Genomic DNA, 24514 nt, shown 5'->3' on the forward strand with positions numbered 1-24514 from the left:
ACGGCGAGCGGGGACGCGGCGGGCACGCGGAAGAGGCGATCCGGCGGCTAATCGAGCCGCCGGATTGCTTCAATGTCCCATGGTGTAGATGGGGCTTTAGAGCTGGAGATGGTATCAGATTTCTTGTGTGTAAATTCAGTCCCCTCTCCTCCTCCCCTCTGCCTTTGAAATCAATGGCTAGTAACACCTCCCCCTCCTCCTGCCCAGACTGAACTCCTGTAAGCCCTTGCTATTGTCTGAAAGTGCCTTGGCACTCTGAGGGCTGTGGGCGTGGCTTTTTTAGTTTATAGGGAATTAAACTATTAAAACAAAAAATTATTTGGCTTGAGGAATGCCCTATAAACTATAGGAAAGGGACACAATTATGCAATGAGTGAAAGTTCATCTCGGATCCACTTTAAGTCAAAAATAAAAAAATGATTTTTACTCACCTGGGGCATCCCTCAGCCCCCTGAAGCTGTATGGTGCCCCCGCAGCCTCACTCCGATCCTTCTGTCCCCGCCGGCGGCTACTTTCGGGTTCGGCGACAGCCGCCGACAGGCTGGCAACGCGAGTGATTCTCCGCGTTCCCAGCTGCTATATCACCCTCTATGCTGCTGGGGACAGGAGGATCGGAGCGAGGCTGCGAGGGCACCATACAGCTTCAGGTAGCTGAGGAATGCCCCAGGTGAGTAAAAATCATTTTTTATTTTTGACTTAAGTATCCCTTTAACTTCAATAATGATAACTGTTTGATACATTTTTGACAGTTTATTAAAAAGGACAAACAACGTCTTTCGTGACCTGGAGCCACTTCTTCAGGTAAATATGCCTTGCCAACAACTGTGTATGGCATGTAGTACTCTGGGAAGGAGTATTTATAAAAAAAAAAAAAAAAAAACATAGCACAGTAACCAATACCTCTCTTTGATTGCTCAAGATCCATGTTCATGAATTCACCATCGGGAGAGCATTTAACAATGGTGCACACAGCAGGGTTGCAGACATTAGAATCCAAAAAGGACATTGCTGCCAAATTTCATTGGACAATCACTGACCAAGTACAACCTCCATGTAGAATGAGAGTTTGCTTGCGCAATTTGCTCATAGTATTCATAATCTCACACTACATGGAGGTGGTAAAATTGGTAAGCGGTTGGCCAATCAAACATGTGTACCAGGCTTAAGAGTTCAGCTTTAACAGGTCCGGGTTCTGGAAAGTGCCTTGTTGACGTTCTTATATGCTGACCCCTCCCCCCCCCCAAACCCACCCACAAAAAAAAAACAAAAAAAAAAAAACATAGGCCAAGCGTTTAAAAGAGGCAGGAATTTATTTGGGAAGATTAGATAGGTCATTTCAAGTTAGGATTATATACAAAATTACAATAATACATTATATACAGGCGATCCTTCACTTCATCCATTGTTTCCCGATAGGTAGGTCGTGTGTTAGAGGGCAAATACTGTACAATTAGAAAGCACTGTTATATTAGGGGTTAAAGAGACATTCCACCTAAAAGTGATAATTCAATGAGATGTGGAGTCTGGTTGCTGTGAGTTTATCCCCAATAACTCTTTGCCAGATTTCTGTCCACTGTGGAGATTTGGAGTCCTTGGTCACCTTTTGTGGGGAAGGGCGGGGGTGTCCTAATTCTGATTGATGCGCAACAGATGAAATTTGGTTCACCCTTCCTGTGTCCATCAAACAGTGAAATGTCGTAAGGTGAGGTGGCACTTTACAAAGTTAGGTTGAGAAAAAGTAAATAAGAAGATCTGATGAAAAGTGACATTGGCACATCATACACTTAGTTTGAAGACAATGGATCAGCACTTGGCAGATGAATGATATACAATTAGTATTGTGTCTTTGCCCCTCCCACAGTGGAGAGCGTTCCCTCCAGTAATTTCTCTTTCCTCCCTTCCCACAATGGTAGATTCCTATGCAGTTTTTTGTGTGTGTCTTCCTGCAGTAGCTTGTCCTCCCCTTTCATAATGGTGAGATTTCCCTGCAGTAGTCTGTGTCTCCTCCCCTCCCACAGTAGTGGAATTTCCCTGCAGTAGCTTGTGTCTCCTCCCCTTCCTACAAAAGGTGATATTTCCCTGCAGTAGTTTGTGTCTCCTCCCCTCTCGCAATGCTGGTATTTCCCTGCTGTAGCTTGTGTCTCCTCCCCTCCCACAATGGCGAGATTTCCCTGCAGTAGTTTGTGTCTCCTCCCCTCCCACAATGGTGAGATTTCCCTGCAGTAGTTTGTGTCTCCTCCCCTCCCACTGTGGTGGGATTTCCCTGCAGTAGTTTGTGTCTCCTCCCCTCCCACAATGGTGGCATTTCCCTGCTGTAGCTGGTGTCTCCTCCCCTCCCACAGTGGTGAGATTTCCCTGCAGTAGTTTGTGTCTCCTCCCCTCCCACAATGGCGAGATCTCCCTGCAGTAGTTTGTGTCTCCTCCCCTCCCACAATGGTGAGAGATTTCCCTGCAGTAGTTTGTGTCTCCTCCCCTCCCACAATGGTGAGAGATTTCCCTGCAGTAGTTTGTGTCTCCTCCCCTCCCACAGTGGCGAGATCTCCCTGCAGTAGTTTGTGTCTCCTCCCCTCCCACAATGGTGAGATTTCCCTGCAGTAGTTTGTGTCTCCTCCCCTCCCACAGTGGCGAGATTTCCCTGCAGTAGTTTGTGTCTCCTCCCCTCCCACAATGGTGAGATTTCCCTGCAGTAGTCTGTGTCTCCTCCCTGCCCACAATAGTGAGACTTCCCTGCTGTAGTTTGTGTCTCCTCCCCTCCCACAATGGTGAGATCTCCCTGCAGTAGTTTGTGTCTCCTCCCCTCCCACAATGGTGAGATTTCCCTGCAGTAGTTTGTGTCTCCTCCCCTCCCACAGTGGCGAGATTTCCCTGCAGTAGTTTGTGTCTCCTCCCCTCCCACAATGGTGAGATTTCCCTGCAGTAGTCTGTATCCCCTCCCTGCCCACAATAGTGAGACTTCCCTGCTGTAGTTGCATCTCCCCTCCAATAGCACCATCATTTGGCTTTGTAATGGCTCCGAACATTAGGGATTTTGGGGGAGAGGTTGTACAGCTACGTCCCTAAAATATATAAGTGAACAAGGAATCCAATCTACTGATAACCAATCAAAAAATAAAATGAAATTTCAAGGTGGTGGTGGCCTTAACCAACTGTATGGTGACCACAGAGTTCTGGGAAGGATTTGCTAAATCACACAGCATAATGCCATCTCAGGGCTTCAGCTTCAGCCAGGGGTAGACAATGGTCAAGATGGACAGTATGGAGGAGGTCAGGCCACACAGCCCCACAAAGCCCGGGTTGGTCTTGTAGAGGCCCAGCTTGTCCAGAGGGATGAAGACATCACAGGTGTTCTTGGCCAAGTCTAGGAGAAGTGGAGGGTTGTTACGGAGAACGTGTACCAGCAAGCGAAGCCTCAAAGCCAGGATCTGGGGTGGGGATCGATGTCCGCGAGAGACCACCCAGTTGTCCTCTGTAGATTTCGATGAAGAACGTTTGCTGTTCCTTTCTGTCTCCATCAATAGTTTTATCTCATAGAGGTCTCGGGTGAGGTTCATGATGAGCGAGAACAGGTAATACCTGTAAGAAGGGGGGGGGGACATTAAAGTGTAACTGTCGGGCATAAAATAAAAAAATCAAGTCTTTATTTTTACCTGCTAAACAAGTAATAAGGATGCTAACCAGGCAATCCAAAAGTTAAAATCACTATTACTTTTCTTGTTGATAAATGATCATTCCCCAGTTTGCTTGACTCTTCTTTGGTACACACACAAATTTGGTACACAAAAAGGAAGTTGCAGGGCATGCTGGGTTGTCCTTTTTTGCTTCTCTATTTCCCCTCAGATTTAACTATTGCAGCTTGATTGGCTGAAGCCTCTTTCCCTCCTGTTTTCCCCTCCCACACCTCTGTTCCTCTCTGATTGGCCAATATTTTTCATGCTGAGACAATGCGCTTTCTATAGTGAAGGGTGTGCAATGCAGAGGAGAGCAAGGGAAATGACATCAGGATTGGCATCAAAATAGCCACAGTTAAAATAGGAAATGCTAAGAAGTATTTTCTTTTTTAGTAAAATCACTAAAATCAAAACGTGGACAGTGCAATACATATGTTATGTAAGTAGAGCAAGTATTTATCTACTTATATGGGCGTTTGGTTTCTGAGATAGTATGGCTGACAGCTCCTCTTTAAAGTGGTATGAAAGAGCATTTTCTCTTTGTTCGAAAAGATTTACAACATAAAATCTTCTACCACAAAAAAAAAGTAGCAGCACTGCATTCAAACAGTTAAACAGAGCACTTTGTTCTTCAGTGGAAAGCTCCTTGCTGCTTCCGGACACATCCTAAGGGATGATATTATCTTTTGTTTACATTCTCCTGTTGCTACAATTAGTATCCAGCCAGCAGCATGCTGATACTGAACTGCGCTGAGCTGAGAAACAGAGAGGGCTGAGTAATGATCACTACTAGATTTTAATATATAAATACAGCAGCGGTGCAATAAAATGCAATGGATACGGTACTTTGGGAACTAGTAATTTGTAGCCAGACAATATTACTCGTGCACAAAAGCAAATATGGTAATTGTATGGGTAATAAAAAGTCGGAAAATACATTTTTATTAAATGTTAGTTCAGAGTTTTATCTCCAATGCCATCTTTTAATTCCAGTCGCATAAACAGGACATTTCCACTTTCAATGTGGCCACGTTAAAATCGAATAGGCTATTCTTTGGCAATTTGCTGCAATTGTAGTTTTCAAACCACAAAGGGTTTTGTGCTGTCCGCCCCCAGTGTTCCTGTGCGAATACTCCCTGTCTGGAGACTACCAGAAGAACACTCTCTGCATTCATTTGTGAGTGTACTTATGCAAAATTATTCATAGGAATACTTTCTAAACAGGGCTGATTTAAAGAGAATCTGTACTCTAAAATTCTTACAATAAAAAGCATACCATTCTATTCATTATGTTCTCCTGGGCCCCTCTGTGCTGTTTCTGCCACTCCCTGCTGCAATCCTGGCTTGTAATTGCCAGTTATAGGCAGTGTTTACAAACAAAAGACATGGCTGCTAAGCAGAATGTGATAGGCTGAGAGGAGAGCTTGGAGAGGGTGTGTAAAGCTTCTGCCTATCACAAGCAGTGCTGCACATTCCACACATTCCCGCCTGCGCCCGAGAGAGCCGACAGAGGAAAGGAGATAAGATTTATTACAGAGACAGTGCAACTTGAAAAGGCTGCAATATCCCAGAGCACATTAGAACAGGTATAGGAACTTATAGGATAGAAGAAATAAGGCTCAAAATTTTGTTACGGAGTCTCTTTAAAGTGTACCCGAGGTGCCGCGCGAAGAAAGAGGAGGAGGAGCTGCGCTCGCTCCCGTCATTCTGCTCAGCCTGCCAGCCAGCGATCGGCATGCTGGCAGGCTGTTGATTTTAGCAATTACACATTTATGTATTTATATAGCGCTGACATCTTCCGCAGTGCTGTACAGAGTATATTGTCTTGTCAATGACTGTCCTTTAGAGGGGCTCATATTCTAATCCCTACCATAGGCATATGTCTACGTATGTATAGTATAGTGTATGTATCTTAGTCTAGGGCCAATTTGGGGTGGGCAGATAAAAAAAATTTTTTTTGCAAAAATGTTGGTCTTTTTTGATTAATAAAAGCAATCAAATACCGCCAAAAGAAAGATCTAATTTGTAAGAAGAAAACTAGGTAAAATTCATTTGGGTGCTAAGTTGTATGACAACGCAATAAACCGTTAAAGCTGTAAAAAATGGCCTGGTCATTAGGGGTGAATACCGGTAAACTTTTGAGGCTCAAGAGGTTAGAACTGTAATGGCCAAAAACTGGGAAAATTATTTTTTTCATTTTTTTTCTTATTCCCATTAAAATGCATTTCGAATAAAATAATTCTTAGCAAAAACGTAGAACCCAAAGAAAGCCTAATTAGTGGCAACCCCCCATAAGATATAGATCATTTTGTTGAGCTAATTAGTGATAAAGTTATTAGTGGCAAAAAAAAACAAGATCTAGATCATTTTGTAGTGATAGGTCGTGATAAAGTTACTGGTGAATAAAAGGGAGGAGCGCTGAAAGGTGAAAATTGCTCTGGTCCATAAGAGGGAAAAAACCCTCAGTGGTGAAGTGGTTAAGTAGCCAGGTGCTGCCTGGAAGTGTGCACATGCTTGTCTTTGCATTTGTATTTTAGAGGGAAGATGTGGGTGGTCTCTCTTGTGGTGAAGGCCCTTAAGGGGGGGGGGGGGGCTTCCTGCCCCCTTTGGGCTGTAGCTTGCAGGTTAGAATCCCAGGCGATGAGAGAGGGCCGGGCCTATACCTATTTGAATGAGATAGACAGGAAGACAACACGCCTGAAATGTTTTCCTAAGACAGGGGTGTCAAACTCAAATACAATTGTACACTGGGACCTAGTCGCGGGCCAACTTCAGTGTCTACTGGCCACATTCCTCCATTATAAAGTTCCCTGGTGTCTAATGCCCCCCCCCTCCAACTGGCATACAGTTCCCTGGTGTCTAGAGCCCCCCACCCTTCCCTTATACAGTTCCCTGGTGTCTAGAGACCCCCACTCTCCCCTATACAGTTCCCTGGTGTCTAGAGCCCCCCACCCTCCCCTATCCAGGTCCCTGGTGTCTAGAGACCCCCACTCTCCCCTATACAGTTCCCTGGTGTCTAGTGCTTTCCCCCTACCTCCCCCATATGGCTTCCCTGGTGATCTAGGGCTTCACCTCCAATATAGGTTCCCTGGTGGTCTAGAGTGGGCCAAACATAATGCAAAGTGGGGAACCCACTTGAAGGCCACATTGAATAGCTCTGAGGGCCAGATTTGGCTTACGGGCCGGAGTTTGACATGTATGTCCTAAGAGAAGGAAGTGAGGTCTGACCTGAACGATCGCTGGCCCCACTTCTCCTGGTCCATCTTCCGCGACAGCCCTGTCTTGCCCAGCCACAGGATGTTGTCGCAGGCGAAGTACATGGCTCGGTTGAGGTGGCTCACCGTGATGCAGAACCTCAAGACGACATCCGATAGGTGAATGGCGCGCTTGGCCGACTCCAAAGCGTCCACTGAGTTTCCCAACCGGAACACTGCGGGGGAAACGACGCCAGAATAAATAACACTAAATACATGCCGATCTTGAACACAGATACATGCTTAAAGGATACCCGAAGTGACATGATAAAATAGACATGGGTATGTACAGTGCCTAGCACACAAATAACTATGCGGTGTTCCTTTTTTCTCTCTCTCTGCCTGAAAGAGTTAAATATCAGGTATGTAAGTGGCTGACTCAGTCCTGACTCAGACAGGAAGTGACTACAGTGTGACCCTCACTGATAAGAAATTCCCAATTTTTACCTCTTTCTCGCTGTCCGAAACCATTTTCTGCTAGGAAAGTGATTTATAGTTGGAATTTCTTATCTGTGAGGGTCACACTGTAGTCACTTCCTGTCTGAGTCACGACTGAGTCAGTCACTTACATACCTGATATTTAACTCTTTCAGGCAGAGTAAGAAAAAAAAAGGAACACAGCATAGTTATTTGTGTGCTAGGCACTGTACATACACATGTCTATCTCATCATGTCACTTCGGGTATCCTTTAAGTATGACCATTTTTTTATAGTAAAAAGTTTTCATATTCTAAGCTACTTGGCACGGTCTCTTGAAGTTTACTGTAAAGGGATTCTAATGTAACTGCACCTGGATTTGCAACTGACATACAAATTTGATCCGTGCCACAACACTAACTCCTCCATTAAAGAGAATCTGTATTGTTAAAATCGCACAAAAGTAAACATACCAGTGCGTTAGGGGACATCTCCTATTACCCTCTGTCACAATTTCACTGCTCCTCGCTGCATTAAAAGTGGTTAAAAACAGTTTTAAAAAGTTTGTTTATAAACAAACAAAATGGCCACCAAAACAGGAAGTAGGTTGATGTACTGTATGTCCACACATAGAAAATACATCCATACACAAGCAGGCTGTATACAGCCTTCCTTTTGAATCTCAAGAGATCATTTGTGTGTTTCTTTCTCCCTGCAGTTCTCATGCACTGAAGTTTCAGGCAGCTCTTTTTTCTCCTGCAAACAGCTTTGCCCTTGTCTGTAATTCTTCAGTATGTGAAAGCCCAGCCAGCTCAGAGGACGATTTATCCAGCTTGTAAAAGATAAGAGAGAAGAGAGAAGCTGCTCTAATCTAAATAATACACAGGCAGTGTGCATAGAGGGGCCTGGAAGGGGGAATTCATAGCAGAACCACAACACTGAAGAACTAGTTGGCAGCCTTCCAGACACAGGCTGACAAGTCTGACAGTGACAGGGGAAAGATACATTGATTTATTACAGAGACTGTGATAGCAGAAAGTGCTGCAGTAAGCCAGAACACATTAGAATAGCTTTTGGAACTTGTAGGATGATAAAAAACAGGATACAATTTTTGTTACGGAGTCTCTTTAAGTTAAATGGCAATCCTGCCCCTTTGGATAGTGTACTGGTAAAGGACTCTGCCTCTTGGCTCTTCCTGGCCAGTAAGCCAGCACAATTTCAGTAAGGAGACCTTGGGCAAGACTCCCTAACACTACTAACGGCTTATAGAGCACATCCTAGTGGCTGCAGCTCTGGCGCTTTGAGTCCGCCAGCAGAAAAGCACAATATGTTGTTTGTGCGATATAAATGTTCTGTGTCTTGTCTTTGCAAGCACCGGCGGCCATGCTGATATTGCCCAATTGTTTTGTTACTTTTTCCGTCTTTAAGCAAAACAGAAGCAAGACGTTTCTGCTAATGAGATGCAATCTGTAAATAGAGGTACAGTAATGCTGGATGACGAAGCACCCTCATGTATTTTACTATATATAAGTTGGAACAGAGAAAACACCTACCCTGCTCTCTGTTTCATCCTTCACTGCTCAGCCTGCTTGTTATCAGCCCTGATAAAATCCCCGACTGAGCATTCAGTCTGGCTTTCACTGGAATCATTATAGCTGAGTCTGTCTTCTCTAATGTCTTTTCAAGCCCAAGTCTGCCCCCTTCTGGCTCTGCTTTCCTGTTCGGTATAATGCAGAGAGCTGTGATGAGATGGGAGGAGCTGCTAGTGTCATGGAAGGAGCTATTATTATTTTTTTAATCTATATTTGTTATTTATAAGAGGTTTTTAGAAATGGTAATTCCATTTTGCACACAGCCCGCTAAATATGCTTTTCTGATGAACTGTGTTTTGTTTTAGTAAACACAAAAAACCGGCATTCCAGAGCGGCGAAAACACCAGGTATAGTATTTATTTTGTAAAATCTACATGTCTCTGGTCTCCTTTAACTTACACTTTCGGCTGAGGCTGAAGTGCCCCTCCAGCTGTTTGATGATGGCGACAAGCTCTGAGCTGGCTCCATTTCTCTGCAGTGTGTATCCGAGTAACGTGCAAGCGTACTGGGCAGCCCTAGAAAGGCAAAGACAGGATCGTTTCAGAAAAAAAGCAGATTTAACATAGAAAAACTATCTTTAAAAAGTGGACCTGAACTCTTGCACAGGTCAGAAGGAAAACACAGAGAAATGCACCCTGTATGTATTTAGAGAGTTTAGCCTGTCTAATGCTCCCTCACCTGTGACTAATCACAACTGTAATTTGATCTCCCAGCTGTGTCATCTGGCTGCCTCGGCAGAGCAGCTATTTTGTAAACACAGACTGTTAACTCTATGTCTGCGTCCAGGAAAGCAGGAAGTAGACACACTGCAGATTTATTAAAGGATTTGTATTAGCAGTAACAAAGAAATGTTTTTCTTTAAAGAGAACCCGAGGTGTGTTTAAAGAATGTTATCTGCATACAGAGGCTGGATCTGCCTATACAGCCCAGCCTCTGTTGCTATCCCAAACCCCACTAAGGTCCCCCTGCACTCTGCAATCCCTCATAAATCACAGCCGTGCTGTGAGGCTGTGTTTACATCTATAGTGTCAGTCTCAGCTGCTTCCCCGCCTCCTGCATAGCTCCGGTCCCTGCCCCCGTCCCTTCCCTCCAATCAGCAGGGAGGGAAGGGATGCAGGCGGGGACTGGAGTTCTGCAGGAGGCGGGGAGAGCAGCAGACGGACACTATAGAGATAAACACAGCCAGCTCTGACAAGCCGTTTGTCAGCAACATGGCTGTGATTTATGAGGGATTGCAGAGTGCAGGGGGACCTTAGGGGGGTTTGGGATAGCAACAGAGGCTGGGCTGTATAGGCAGATCTAGCCTCTGTATGCAGATAATATTCTTCAAACCCACCTCGGGTTCTCTTTAAAGGTTATTATGCTGTTGCTTATATTTTAGACCAGAGAGGAAATTTTTAATTAAGGTCCGCTTTAGTAATAAAGGGCAGATATTTGCATTGTATCTGTATATGAAAAGAGAGTACTTTAGTGACCGACACAGCCTGAGCTTCGATCAGCATGACAGCCAGCCTGCATCCAAACTGCTAGTGCTGGTCAATTTAAAGAGAAACTGTAACCAAGAATTGAATCAGTAGCTGATACCCTCTTTCCCATGAGAAATCTTTACTTTTTCTCAAACGGATCATCAGGGGAGGTCTGTATGGCTGATATTGTGGTGAAACCCCTCCCACAGTGTGATGTCATGACCAGAGTCCTGACATCACACTGTTGGAGCCTTGTTGCATTGTGGGAAATAACAGCACTGGAGTTCCTCTTTAAAGGGAACAAGAAGTGAGAGAGATATGGAGGCTGCCATATTTATTTCATAGTTACATAGTTATTTGGGTTGAAAAAAAGACATACGTTCAGCGAGTTCAACCAGAACTTTTCTTTTTGAGCAATACCGGTTGCCTGGCAGCCCTGCTGATCCTCTGACTCTAATACTTATAGCCATAGCCCCTGAACAAGCATGCAGATCAGGTGCTCTCTGACTGGATTATCCACATGCTTGTTTCTGGTGTTATACAGACTCTACTGCAGCCAAAGCGATCAGCGGGACTGCCGGGCAACTGGCACTGTTTAAAAGAAAATAAATATGCCAAACGCCATATTCCTTTCACTTCAGGTTCTCTTTAAACATTTAGGCCGGTTGCACCAGTGGGTAGCTAAAGAGCTGTGGGCCCCGATGCAAGTTTTACATGGGGCCCCCCAAGCACTCTATACATAATTGATACGACGCACCAAAACCTGCCAGTGGCAACTACAGTGTCAGAGGTGCAAGAAGGGGATGGGGAACAGTGTGTTAATGATTACCACTATTCAAAGTATCTATAGAAGGGATTATTATCAGCACAGGACAAACAGAGCTAATACTGAAGTTGAGGGAGGGCCCCGATGCAGTCGCAACCTCTCCTACCCCTACTGCTACGCCCCTGGGATGCACATCTAAAAGGTGCAATGATCTCGTGGCAGGGGAGTCTGCCGCCACATCATCGCACCCCATAAATCTGTCTCATATGACCCTGCGCCACAGTGTGGCAACAGGGTCATATGCACAGGCCCGCCCCCCACTCAGTGACGCACTCCTTGCTTGGCAGGAAGTACATCACTGGGATTCCTGTCGGTCCGTGCATGCACACTGCTCTGCCGTTGTTCACACTCACTGCGTCGCCCATTGACTTGCATTACTGCATGATACATGCAGTGGGCACAGCTCATGCGGTAACACACTGCAGACATTACAACGGCATTGTGGCGATTTGCATATTTCCGTCACGCCGCGTCCATAGACTTGCATGTCCCCAACAAAGAGCTGCGGCGGGGGTGAGTACAGCGGTGCAACGCACGGCGTCTGGTGTGCAAGGGGCCTGGGGGGAAAATAATGTTATTACAGTAAAGCAATTTCATCCATGACTCACCTCTTCTCAAACTTTATCAGTGTTAAATCAATATAGATGTAACGTATTCCACAAATACATGATTCAGTACATAAGCAGAAGAAAAGAGTACAACAAACAGTCATAAGATAAATAAAATTAACCTTTTGTTACTCAATCTTCTCCATAAACACTTTGGTTAAGCTGTTGTAAAAATGATCGCTTATAAAGCCTCAAACACGTTAGGGCTGGTTCAGACGGACGCTTGTGGAGCGTTTACCGCAAGCGTTCGGAACGTCGCGGTAAACGCTTCCATTCAAGTGAATTGAAGCGTTTACACCGAGCTTTTGCGCACGTTTGCACGATCGCGGCGTTCGGGCCCCGATTTTCGCGAGCGTTCGAGCTGCCCCTGGAAGCGACATGTAGCTTGCAGGGGGCGGCCAACCGCGACGGCTAATGTCCCCCTAGGGGAACAAAAACCGCGACCGCATCAGAACACGCCGCGAAGGCTACTGAAAGCCTGACCGTGCAGCCGCGGCAACGCCCCCAGACGTCCGTCTGAACCAGCCCTTAGATAAAAGTATTTTTAAAAATCCGCCGAATGACAGATTTCAACGTTTCGGAGGAGAATTGTTGTGAAAAAAATGCAGCTAAAAACGACAAGCGACCGATATCAGGTATTCTGCCCGATCAATTCAGATGGCTATTGGGCTGATATCAGTGTGTATTTTATTATGTATTTAAGTATTTATATAGTGCTAACATATAGAGTATATATTGTCTTGTCACTAAGGCCTAGTGCACACCAGAGCGGTTCGGCAGCATTTTTCGATCCGTTTGCGGATGTGGAAACGCTGGGTTAATGTATTTCAATGGGCTGGTGCACACCAGAGCGGGAGGCGTTTTGCAGAAACGCATACTCCCGGGGTGAGGCATTTTTTGGATTGTGGATGCGTTACTTCCTCCAATGTTAAGTATAGGAAAAACGCAATACATGAAATCTACTACACCAAAAACGCTTCACAAAACCGCAAAATGCTAGCTGAAACGCTACAGAAAAATAATAAAAAGCATTTCAAAATCTGCTAGCATTTTGCGGATCTGCTAGCGGGTTTTGGTGTGCACCGGGCCTAACTGTCTCTCAGAGGGGCTAACAATCTAGTCCCTACCGTAGTCCAGCGTTCTCCCCAGAATTTTTTCCCAGCCGGGTGGTGTGAAAAAGTAGCCGGGCGGGGCGAGATGAGAGAATGCAGGGCTGGCGCTTCTTTGAGCAACTATGCTTACAGCACAGGAGGAGGTGAGCCGATGACAGCCGGTTGCTCACCAAAACTAGCCGGGTGGAGCGCCTGGCTAAAAGGGCCTGGGGAGAACACTTGTCTATGAATGTATTGTGTAGTGTATGTATCGTAGGGCCAATTGAGGGGGAAGCCAATTAATTATCTTTATGTTTTTGGGATGTGGGTGGAAACCAGAGTGCCCGGAGGAAAGCCCCGCAGACACAGGGAGAACATACAAACTCCTTGCAGATGTTGCCCGGGCTGGGTATAAGTCACTGAAACGACATTGTTCCAGAGTATGCACGCATGCCCGGTGACACGTCACTTGTGTTTGCACACGGTGTTTTTGAATGACAATGACAGACTACTTGTGGTTTGTTGCCGTAATGTCTCCGATGTCCCTACACTGAGTTAAAGTGGAGTGAGAACTTTGTTACTGTTACAAAGTTCATGAATTGCAACACCCGGCATGTCACCCACTGTCATTCAGCCAAATAATAACAGTGTGATCACATGTCCGCTTTCAACTAAATGTGCGACCAATGGGGAGATACGGTCCAGCTATCATAAGAAAGCTCCCTGTGATGTGCCCTGGCACTATTACCCGACAAACCACAAACGGCAGAGCCGAGACTAATGCAGCAAACCAGATAACATCCTAATACGGTACATCCATCAGCTGTTTTGTTTACTCCACTCATAACTTTTTCCAGCATCGGCTGGATGCTACAGACAGAGGAGCTAAAGCTAAGGGAGGGTTCTCAATTACAGCCTCAGAAAACGACCGTGGTTTCCTACCGATTATTTTTTGTATGTAATGCGCGTTTTAACACGCACGTCGTCCAGTCAGCTGACAGCGGCTGACTGCCAGCTATGATGTTTACTATCTACTGTAAGTGTCAGCAACATAGAAAAAAAGCAATTTATAGTGCACTAGCTGATGACCTGGCGTTGCCCGGGTATGTATTTGGCTGGTGCAGGCTCCGCCCACTTTTCCTAACCCTACCACACAAACACTCCAAGCATCAATAATTTGTATATTGCCATAGAAGTTAAACAAATCTGATTGGCTGTTTGTGGCTCCGCCCCTCTCCAGCATTTGAACCCCAGTCACCCAATGACCAACTGTAGCAGGTTTGAGGCATCTGCTATAAACAGTGTAAAAATTGCAGCAATTTAAATATTCCCCTTAAAAATCAACAGGTGGATTTTGATTGGCTCTTATGGGCTCCACCCATTTCCAAGAATATTAATCTCAGTTACCCAGAGACCATCTGGACAAATTTTGAGAACCCTGCCATTAACAGTGTAAGAAGGGCAGCCGCAGGAGTTTATATTTTCCCAGTAAAATTTGCTTTTTGGCTGACTGTAGCAAGTTTGAAGCCTCTGCCATAAACAGTGCAAGAATGGCAGCAGTTTAAATATTCCCCTTGAAAATCAATAGGTGAATTTTGATTGGGTGTTGTAGGCTCCACCCACTTTCCAGAATTTAAATCTCACTTCACCCAGTGACCAAGTGTGGCAAGTTGGAAAACCCTGCGATTAACAGTCTAAGAATGGCTGCAGTTTACATTTTCCCATTTAAAAATATTGGCTGAAATTTTATTGCCTGTTTTATGCTCCGCCCACTTTTCCTGGATTTATAACCTCGGTCACCAAGTGACCACCTGTGCCAGGTGTGGGGACTCTGGCTTGATTACTGTGAGAATGGCAGCCTTTCTGCACCCTGTGGCCGCGCAGTGATGTCACAGGACAGTAGCACGCTCTCTCCTCTATCCCAGCGTGAGCACTGATTGGAGATGTGGGTGGAGCTAGTGCGCTCCTGTCCTGTGACATCACTCTGCACGGCCACAGAACGGACATACTGTGCATGCGCAGCACAGTATGTCTGAGTTTGGAGTCACCCAAGCTGCCAAGAACAGGATTGAGCGGAGGAGAATGGGGAGTGACGACGAGAAACAGGAAGCTGTCATTACACATTCACTTTTTACCATCCTTTCAGCTCTGGTATCCTTTAAACAATACCTGAAGTGAGAAATCACAGGTTTTAGGCTCCCTGCACACTGCATGCGTTTCCGATTCCGATTTTTAATTGTTACTGTATGCTGCGTTTTTTACTCCGATTTTCTGTTGATTGCATTCAGGGAAAATCGGAATTGCAAATCGGAATCAGAAACAGAATCGGAAAACGGATTTGCAGTGTGCAGGGAGCCTAATACTTACCCGAGTAGAGAGAAGGCTCTGAAAAGTATAAAGCAGTGGTTCCCAACCTGGGGGCGATTGCCCCCAGGTGGGCGATTTGGGTTCTAAGGGGGGCGGTAAATTTGTGGGGGGGCGACAGGGGGGCAATCAGTATGAAAAGGCAGAAAAGATAAAGTGCCACAGTGTCACTTGTTTTTAAGAAAATTATGGGAAAAAAATATGATCTGTATAAAATATGCAAGTGTGCATGATAGAGTTGCGTAATTCCTCAGGGCTCGTTGGTCACGCGCCGGTGTAATGTCAGATATTGCAGCCCGGAAGCAGCTTTCCTCACTGAGTATCGCGCATGCTCAGTGGGAAGTTAGATATTATTTACCTGAAATATCTCCGCTTCTGCACCACGTACACTCCCGAAATTTTCAGGGGAGGGAGGGGACCCCCAGATCTAGCTCTGTGTCGAATTACAGCCCTCGAGCCCCGCTAGTTCCCGAGATAGGTTTGCTGCAATCAGTCTCGGGAACCAGCGGGGCTCGGGGGCTGCAATTCGGCACAGAGCTAGATCTGGGGGTCCCCTCCCTCCCCTGAAAATTTCGGGAGTGTACGTGGTGCGGAAGCGGAGATATTTAGGACGTTTTACGTGGCTGCACAATTTAATGGGACGCAGGCTCCTACTGCGCATGCGGGGCTGCACAACGTACGGGGCTGCAATAGCTGACATTACACCGGTAAGGGAATTGGCGCAAAGTAGTTGAGTCACCGGCTATTTTTAGCTGGCAAGGTCACAGCGCTACCCCCTCCACTGGCACCACCACCTGGCGTAAGGGTATACTGTACTAAGAGAAGGGGGGCGACAGGGGTGAGTCGTCTTCCCCTACCTAAGGGGCGATACCTCATAAAAGGTTGGGAACCACTGGTATAAAGCTTTCCTGATCCTCTACTATCCGCCAGTATTCAGGTCCCTGAGTAGTTCCAAAGAGAAATGCATCGCTACTGCCTAATCCGGAATCATGTGCAGCAGTGTTCTTCCCAGAAATGTTTTCCAAAAGTAGCCGGGTGGGGCGAGATGAGAGAATGCAGGGCCGGTGCTTCTGTGAGCAACTAGGTTTACAGCATAGGAGGAGGTGAGCCGGGTGGTCACCAAAACTAGCCGGGTGGAGTACCCAGGTAAAAGAGCCTAGGGAGAACACTGTGCAGTATCAGTGAACTTATCCTCGGAACTACTTGGGACAGGAGTTGTTCCATAGAGCTGTTCAGTCAAACAGCTTTTCCTAGAGACAACGAAGGGACAATGGGCCGCATGGCGATGCGGGAAGTCTCTGTACTTATCAATTTTACTAAAACCTATTCAGTTGGTAGAGTGTTTCCTGCTGGGTCCAGCATCTTCTGTGACACCGAACAACAGCATACAGGATATCACAATACAAAATAAACAATACAACAGTCAATACAAACCAAAGGTCGCATCCAGATTGTTGTGTGTAGGAAGAGGCTGTGGGTCCCCTAAACTAGACTAGTGCCAGGACGTCTAGTGCCTGCTGCAAGTCACGCTGGCACCTGTATGCCTTCTGCAAGTCACCTGTGGAGCCCACTGTAGGGCACACAGGCAGCTGTGGAACCCGCTGCAGGGCATGCTGGCACCTGTAGTGCCTTCTGCAAAGCACACTGGCACCTGTAGTGCCTGCTTGAAGGCATGCTGGAACCTGTGGTCCCCACTGCAAAGCACGCTGGCACCTGTGGTGCCCGCTGCAAGGCCTCCCAGCATCTGTGGTGCCCACTGCAAGGCCCCAGGGCAGGCATTATTATTATTTTTTTTTTATTATTTAGTATTTATATAGCGCCGACATATTACGCAGCGCTGTACAGTGTATATATATATATATATATATATATATTTATCTTGTCACTAACTGTCCCTCAAAGGAGCTCACAATCTAATCCCTACCATTGCCATATGTCTATATTATGAAGTGTAAGTACTGTAGTCTAGGGCCAATTTTAGGGGGAGCCAATTAACTTATCCGTACGTTTTTGGAATGTGGGAGGAAACCGGAGTGCCCGGAGGAAACCCACGCAGACACGGAGAGAACATACAAACTCTTTGCAGATAGTGCCCTGGCTGGGATTCGAACCAGGGACCCAGCGCTGCAAGGCGAGAGAGCTAACCACTACGCCACCGTGCTGCCACGTATGTATAACAGCTATGTATGTCCGCATGAGCAGGGGCTCCCTCCATACCCTTACGCGTGCGGCTGCTCAGTATGCAGCTGCACGCGTAAGTGTATGCCGGGAGCCCCTGTGATGCGGACAATTGGCCGAAACTACGGGACCCGGTACCGCCGGATACAGGAAGCGGAGGACGGCGGCGTGGGAGCGATCCGTGCGTATGGGGCTGGAGGAAGCCCCAGGTATGTATAACAGCTTTTTTCTGGGGCCTCTGGTTCCCTTTAACAGCTGGAGGGCCAAGTTGGACGATGCCTGCCCCAGGGCATCTGTGGTGCTCACTGCAAGGCCCCCCAGGCACCCATGGTGCCCACTGCAAAGTATGCTGGCACCTGCAGTACCTACTGCAAAGCATGCTAACACCTGTAGTGCCTGCTTGAAGGCACGCTGGACCTTGTAGTGCCTGCTGCAAGGCATGCTGGCACCTCTAGTACCTAGCACCAGACATGCTGGAAATTCGAGATCACCCCTTTTGAGAAGGTCCAGGGGCTCTGAATTAAGATTTTACGCCATAACTTAGCTGGATGCAGGATATCCTCTCCAAGGCATGCTGAGACATATCCTGCATAATCCCCAGGGAAGATACACACTCATGCATACCTCATAAAGTTTTTGAGATGAGAAAGAGGGACACTTAAGCCACGCCCCTGACTACGCCTCCAGCACAACCCTAGTCTTGCGTACCATAAAGATTTCATAAGAAAAATATGTTGTTTTACAACTCAAACCACACTGGTCCTTTCTATCCTGGTGTATTTTCCTTCACATTAACATCTGCAAATTAGAAATGCATCAATTTTAAAAGATGGGAATACAGTTTAGAGGCAATTAAACACATTTTGCAGTGGAGAAATACTTATATTTACATAGCAAAAGGGACAAAGTTCTGAAAGAGGGACAAATGAGGAGGAAAGAGGGGCAAAGGGACAGGGCTCGAGTCCCAAAGAAGGACAGTTGGGAGCTATTCTCATGCATGCTGGGACCTGTAGTGCATCCTGCCCTATATATAGAGTGCAAGACCAGATCAGCACAGTTCGCAGCAAGACTGTAAACTATGGTGCACCACCTAGATTCATGTTTTCTGCCTGCAGCAAGGAATGCTGGGATCTGTAGTTCCCCAAGAAGAATAAAGACAAGAAGGGTCACCTGATGAGCCTTTCTTTGGCCTGGCTCTGGCTGCTGAACCTCACCCAGGAGTCCATGTGCGTCCTGCTCTCTGCCCTAGATGCACAGATCACTGATCACAGCTTTACTTCCGGGAGGTGAACGGGACGCGGGCGGGGACAAACATCCTCACAGCGCGCAATCTCCCTTCATACATGGAGCTGCTGATGCTGCTGCTGTTACCTGGGCAACGCCTTGCCGCTGCTGACCTGTCAGCGCGATTACTACAGACCCCACCCCCTCGGTGGAGTGTATACTCCACAGCCCCGCCCATCAGCTCTCAGTGACACAGGAGGTGACAATATTTTGTATTCTTTAATTTCTAGGCACAGGACTGTCTGTCAGACAGTGTCTGATAATGCCTGAGAACTGATAACTCTGGCTTTTGCATACAAAGCTGTTCATGTTGCCCCAACCAAACAAAAAGGCTCTCTTTAGGTGGCCATACACTGGTTGATTTGCCATCAGATCGACCAACTCCCTCTCTGATCGAATCTGATCAGAGAGGGATCGTATAGCTGCCTTTACTGCAAACCGATTGTAAATCGATTTCAGCATGATATCGATTCACCATCTGTGAAGCTGTCGCCACCACCCCGCCCCCCCCCCCCCCCTGCATACATTACCTGATCCGGCCGGCGCGAGTCCCCCGGTCTCCGCTGTCTCTTCTCCGCTCTGGGCTCCAGCTTAAAGGGACTCCGAGCTCAGAAAAAAAAGGAAAGTTGTACTCACCAGGGGCTTTTTCCAGCCCAGTGCTGGTCGGGAGGTCCCACGCCGGCGTCCTGGCTCCTCTTCTTCACCCCGCTCCGGAATGGCTGGCAGGCCGCAGCCCGGGCGACACTCTCCCGAGTGTCGGGCTGCTTCTTCCGCATATGACGCGGATTACGTCACACGCCGGCCGCCTCGCGTCATCACGGCGGCCGGCGTGAAAGTACTGCGCATGCGCGAACAAAGCGCGCATGCGCAGTACTTTCACGCCGGCCGCCGTGATGACGCGAGGCGGCCGGCGTGTGACGTAATCCGCGTCATATGCGGAAGGAGCAGCCCGACACTCGGGAGAGTGTCGCCCGGGCTGCGGCCTGTCAGCCATTCCGGAGCAGGGTGAAGAAGAGGAGCCAGGACGCCGGCGTGGGACCTCCCGACCAGCACTGGGCTGGAAAAAGCCCCTGGTGAGTACAACTTTCCTTTTTTTTCTGAGCTCGGAGTCCCTTTCACTTTACTTCCTGTCTGGGGAAGTTTAAACGGTAGAGGGCGCTCTACTGTTTAAACTTCCTGTCCGGACAGGAAGAAGTGAAGCCTGCCGGAGCCTAGCGGAGAAGGGAGAGAGTGGGAGAGAGTGGGGACACGCGCCGTCCGGATCAGGTAATGTGTTGCCTCTAGCGTCGGTCGTCGGATATTTGAACGCCGCTATCGACGCACTCCCGACCCGTCGGCGATCGAGCGAAATCTTCCGCACGGACGGATCGACGGGAATGATCGTTTTCAGATGGAAATCAATCGTTCGGTCAGCGTTTGCGCGACGATTTCACAGCAGATTCGATCACAGTGATCGAATCTGCTGTATATCGGCGGGAAAATCGTTAATATGGTCCCCTTTTAGTTTTCATACCTGAATCATAAAGAGGAACTGTAACCAAGAATTGAACTTCATCCCAATCAGCAGCTGATACCCCCTTTCCCATGAGAAATCTTTGTCTTTTCTTGAATAGATCATAAGGGGGCTCGGCTCTGTATGGGCCAGTTAACACTCGGCTCTTCACCCGCGATTGTGTTCGGCAAAATCTCCCGATTCAGCGCGATTTGCACTTGTGATTCGCATGCAGTAGAATGAGAATCACAGAACAATCTCCCCCAAAACGCTGCATGCAGCACGTTTGCGATTTATCGAAATCGCAACCGCTGCAGTGTGAATGTATCCATAGGGATACGTTGTAGCAGCGCTTTGCTGATCGCCGGCGATCAGCAAAGAGCTGAAGAATCGCCCCAATTTGAACCAGCCCTGTGGCTGATATTGTGGTCATGACCAGGAGCGTAACAATAGACTGTGCAAGGGATGCAGCTGCAGGGGGCCCCAGAAGCTGCAGGAAGCACCGTGGGGGGAGGAGTTTCTTTTCCTTGTTCTTAGAGACTGACAACTAAGGGTATGGAGAAAAAAAATTCTGTTCTCTACACAATTTTTCTACTGACTGCATCTGCTCAGCCACTAATAAGGAATCATACAAAGTTTTACAGACACAGATCTGTAGACAGTCCCTATTCAGTGTTCAGCAGGGTCAAGGGAGGCCCCCATCCAAAGTTTCGCAGGGGGGCCCAATGAGTTCTAGTTATGCCACTGGTCATGACCAAGGTCCTGACAGTTTGCTGTCTGTGAACCACGTTGCATTGTGCGAAATGACAGCTTTTTCCAACTGCCAAGCAAGGAATATCTCCCTCTGTGCATATGTATAAAAAACAACAACCTTTTAGCCTATCACAATGTTAGTGGGTGTGGTTATAAATAACGGCAGTTGGTGCTGCATAGAACTCTCAGTTATGGAACATTCCAAGTTCCAGTGTGAATGGGCCCTAAGGTGCGCTAACACCCACAATTACCCATACCTCCCAACTTTTTCAGACCAGAAAGAGGGGCACTTAAGCCACACCCCTGCCACACGGGGTGCATATTATTTTAGCGCCACTCACTTCGGCGCGGTGAGTCGAATGACGGCTCTCACCGCTGCCGCTAAGCTCCGAGACGGCGTTAAAAACTATTCCCACTCCGAGTTGTCATAACTCGGAGGGAGATGTAATTCGGGGTCTTGCAGCCGCTAGAGCCCCGAATTACCGATACGCGCCCCGCGCAGCATAGCATTGCAGCTATGGGCCGCGCGCCGAAATAAGCTGATCCGCTGCCACACCTCTAACCACACCCCACGACACACCCCTAGTCACGCATGCTATAAAGATTTTATAAGAAAAATATGTTGTTATAATTCAACCACACTGGTCCTTTCTATCCTGGTTCATTTTCCTTCATATTAACATTTGAAAATAAGAGATATATCAATTTAACGAATGGGAATAAAGTTTAGACTTAATTTAACACATTTTCAGTAGAAAATACATGAAATACAGAAAATAAGCCTGTGGTCCTGAATGCTCGGATACCCCCCAATAACGAATTCGAGTAAATCCGGCCATGGCAGAATCTAAATCCGGATATGCCGTGGTCGTGATCCGGGTTTGAATCGGAGCTCCAAATGCGACTTAGATGTTAGCCATAATTACATGTAGAATCCGTGATCACGGATTTGACTTTAACGTTAATAGCAAAGCCCCCTACATGCTACAATCACCAAAATTGCAAGGATTATAAAGGTGATCAGTGGTTACAACGTTTTTTCAAAAAGACCTTCGTTTTTGAGAAAATCGATTTTAAAGTTTAAAATGAAAAAAGTATTCGTGATTAAAAACCCGACGACTTTAGAGGTTAATAGCAAGGCCCCCTTACATGATATAAACACACACACACAAATTTGCCAGGTATGTTAAAGGGACACTTAAGTCAAACAAAAAAAATGAGCGTTACTCACCTGGGGCTTCCAATAGCCCCCTGCAGCTGTCCGGTGCCCTTGCTGTCTCCCTCCGATCCTCCTGGCCCCGCCAGCCGCCACTTCCTGTTTCGGTGACAGGAGCTGACAGGCTGGGGACGCGAGTGATTCTTCGCGTTCCTGGCCACAATAGCGCCATCTATGCTGCTATAGCATATATCATATACCATATAGCAGCATAGAGGGTGCTAATGTGTCTGGGAACGCGAAGAATCACTCACGTCCCCAGCCTGTCAGCTCCTGTCACCGAAACAGGAAGTGGGAGCCGGCGGGGCCATGAGGATCGGAGGGAGGCAGCGAGGGCACCGGACAGCTGCAGGGGGCTATTGGAAGCCCTAGGTGAGTAAAACTCATTTTTTTTTTGTTTGACTTAAGTGTCCCTTTAAGTAGAACAGTGGGAACAAGGGGAAACATTTTTTTTTCAAAAAAACCTTATCGTTTTTGAGAAAATCGATTTTAAAAAGTTTCAAAGGAAAATGTGTACATGTAAATGCGGTAAATACATTAACTGTCATTTACCGCATTTAAATGTATACTATTTTCCTTTGAAAAGTTAAAATCATTTTTCTCAAAAACTATACTGTCTTTTTGAAAAAAAAAATGTCCCCTTGTTCCCACTGTTCTACTTAACATGGCCTGCAAATGTGGTGTTTATATCATGTAAGAGGGCTTTGCTATTAAAGGATACCCGAAGTGACATGTGACATGATGAGATAGACATGGGTATGTACAGTGCCTAGCACACAAATATCTAGGCGGTGTTCCTTTTTTTTTCTTTCTCTGCCTGAAAGAGTTAAATATCAGGTATGTAAGTGGCTGACTCAGTCCTGACTCAGACAGGAAGTGACTACAGTGTGACCCTCACTGATAAGAAATTCCAACTATAAAACACTTTCCTAGCAGAAAATTGCTTATGAGGACAGGAAATAGATAAAAAGGGTCAATAGTTCATAGATTTTAGCTCTACCATACTTCAATGAACGTGTCATTGAGCAAAAACAATAAAACAGTTAAAACTTTAAAAGTAGATTTAAACATAATATAAAACTGTGGGATATCTTAAAGAGAATCTGTATTGTTAAAATCGCACAAAAGTAAACATACCAGTGCGTTAAGGGACATCTCCTATTACCCTCTGTCACAATTTCGCCGCTCCCCGCCGCATTAAAAGTGGTTAAAAACAGTTTTAAAAAGTTTGTTTATAAACAAACAAAATGGCCACCAAAACAGGAAGTAGGTTGATGTACAGCATGTCCACACATAGAAAATACATCCATACACAAGCAGGCTGTATACAGCATTCCTTTTGAATCTCAAGAGATCATTTGTGTGTTTCTTTCCCCCCTGAGGGGGGAGTGCATAGCAGAACCACAACACTGAAGAACTTGGCAGCCTTCCAGACACAGGCTGACAAGTCTGACAAGGGAAAGATACATTGATTTATTACAGAGACTGTGATAGTACAAAGTGCTGCAGTAAGCCAGAACACATTAGAATAGCTTTTGGAACTTGTAGGATGATAAAAAACAGGATGCAATTTTTGTTACGGAGTCTCTTTAAGGGCTGGTTCAGACGGACGCTTGCGGAGCGTTTACTGCCAGCGTTCGGGGCTTGGCGTTAAACGCTCCCATTCAAGTGAATGGGAGCGTTTGTACCAAGCTTTCACGCGCGTTTGCACAAACGCGGCGTTTGGGTCCCGATTTTCCCTGGCGTTCAAAGAGCCCCGGGAAGCTACATGTAGCTTCGAGGGGCGGTTAACCGCGACAGGTAATGTCCCCCTAGGGGAAGAAAAAACGCGACCGCATCCGAACGCAACGCGAACGCTGCTTAAAGCCGGAACGCATTGCCGTCGCGACGCCAATGAACGCGACGCCTCCAAACGTCCGTCTGAACCAGCCCTAAAAATTCATTTTTTAGGAGAAGGAAGATAGATTGGATACAACTGTATATTTCATTAGTTTATTTATGCCTTGGGTGTCCTTTAAACACTATGGGCGTGACAAAGTTACATTTTCACAAAATTACGCATCACTGCAAAATTACAGATCATAATTACGATCACATGCAAGTTTCACAACAGTCTAAAATTTTACATTATGCTTTCACTGCGAAATTACTACTATGCACAATTTAAACTCATCACTTGTTTCACATTTAATGAAGCTAATACAATTGGACCAATGAAATGCAGTGGCTGATGCTTTTGACTGACCCCCATTCTAAACCGCATTAAATTGAATTGGCTAAAAAATTATAAGCATCTCACGACTAT

At 46.5% G+C, this 24514-nt stretch overlaps 1 protein-coding gene across 1 annotated transcript; it reads right to left on the reverse strand.

Moving 5' to 3' along the window:
• Nucleotides 1-1291: 1291 nt before the first annotated feature.
• Nucleotides 1292-18814, reverse strand: PEX11B (peroxisomal biogenesis factor 11 beta). Its single transcript, XM_068252239.1, has 4 exons — nt 18635-18814; nt 9331-9446; nt 6897-7098; nt 1292-3573 (listed from the first exon to the last, which is right to left on the reverse strand). The coding sequence occupies exons 1-4, from the start codon at nt 18688-18690 to the stop codon at nt 3207-3209; spliced, it is 741 nt and encodes a 246-aa protein (XP_068108340.1). The 5' UTR covers nt 18691-18814; the 3' UTR covers nt 1292-3206.
• Nucleotides 18815-24514: the final 5700 nt, after the last annotated feature.

The sequence above is a fragment of the Hyperolius riggenbachi genome, chromosome 9, assembly GCF_040937935.1.
Source record: "Hyperolius riggenbachi isolate aHypRig1 chromosome 9, aHypRig1.pri, whole genome shotgun sequence".
NCBI lineage: Eukaryota > Metazoa > Chordata > Amphibia > Anura > Hyperoliidae > Hyperolius > Hyperolius riggenbachi.

Coding starts and splice junctions, on each gene's coding strand:
- PEX11B (XM_068252239.1), bottom strand. CDS start 18,690: ATGGACTCCTGGGTGAGGTTCAGCAGCCAGAGCCAGGCCAAAGAAAGG. Junction 9,447..18,634: donor GCCAAAGAAAGGCTCATCAG/GTGACCCTTCTT, acceptor TTGCCTTTCTAG/GGCTGCCCAGTACGCTTGCA. Junction 3,574..6,896: donor TGGGGCCAGCGATCGTTCAG/GTCAGACCTCAC, acceptor CCCTTCTTACAG/GTATTACCTGTTCTCGCTCA.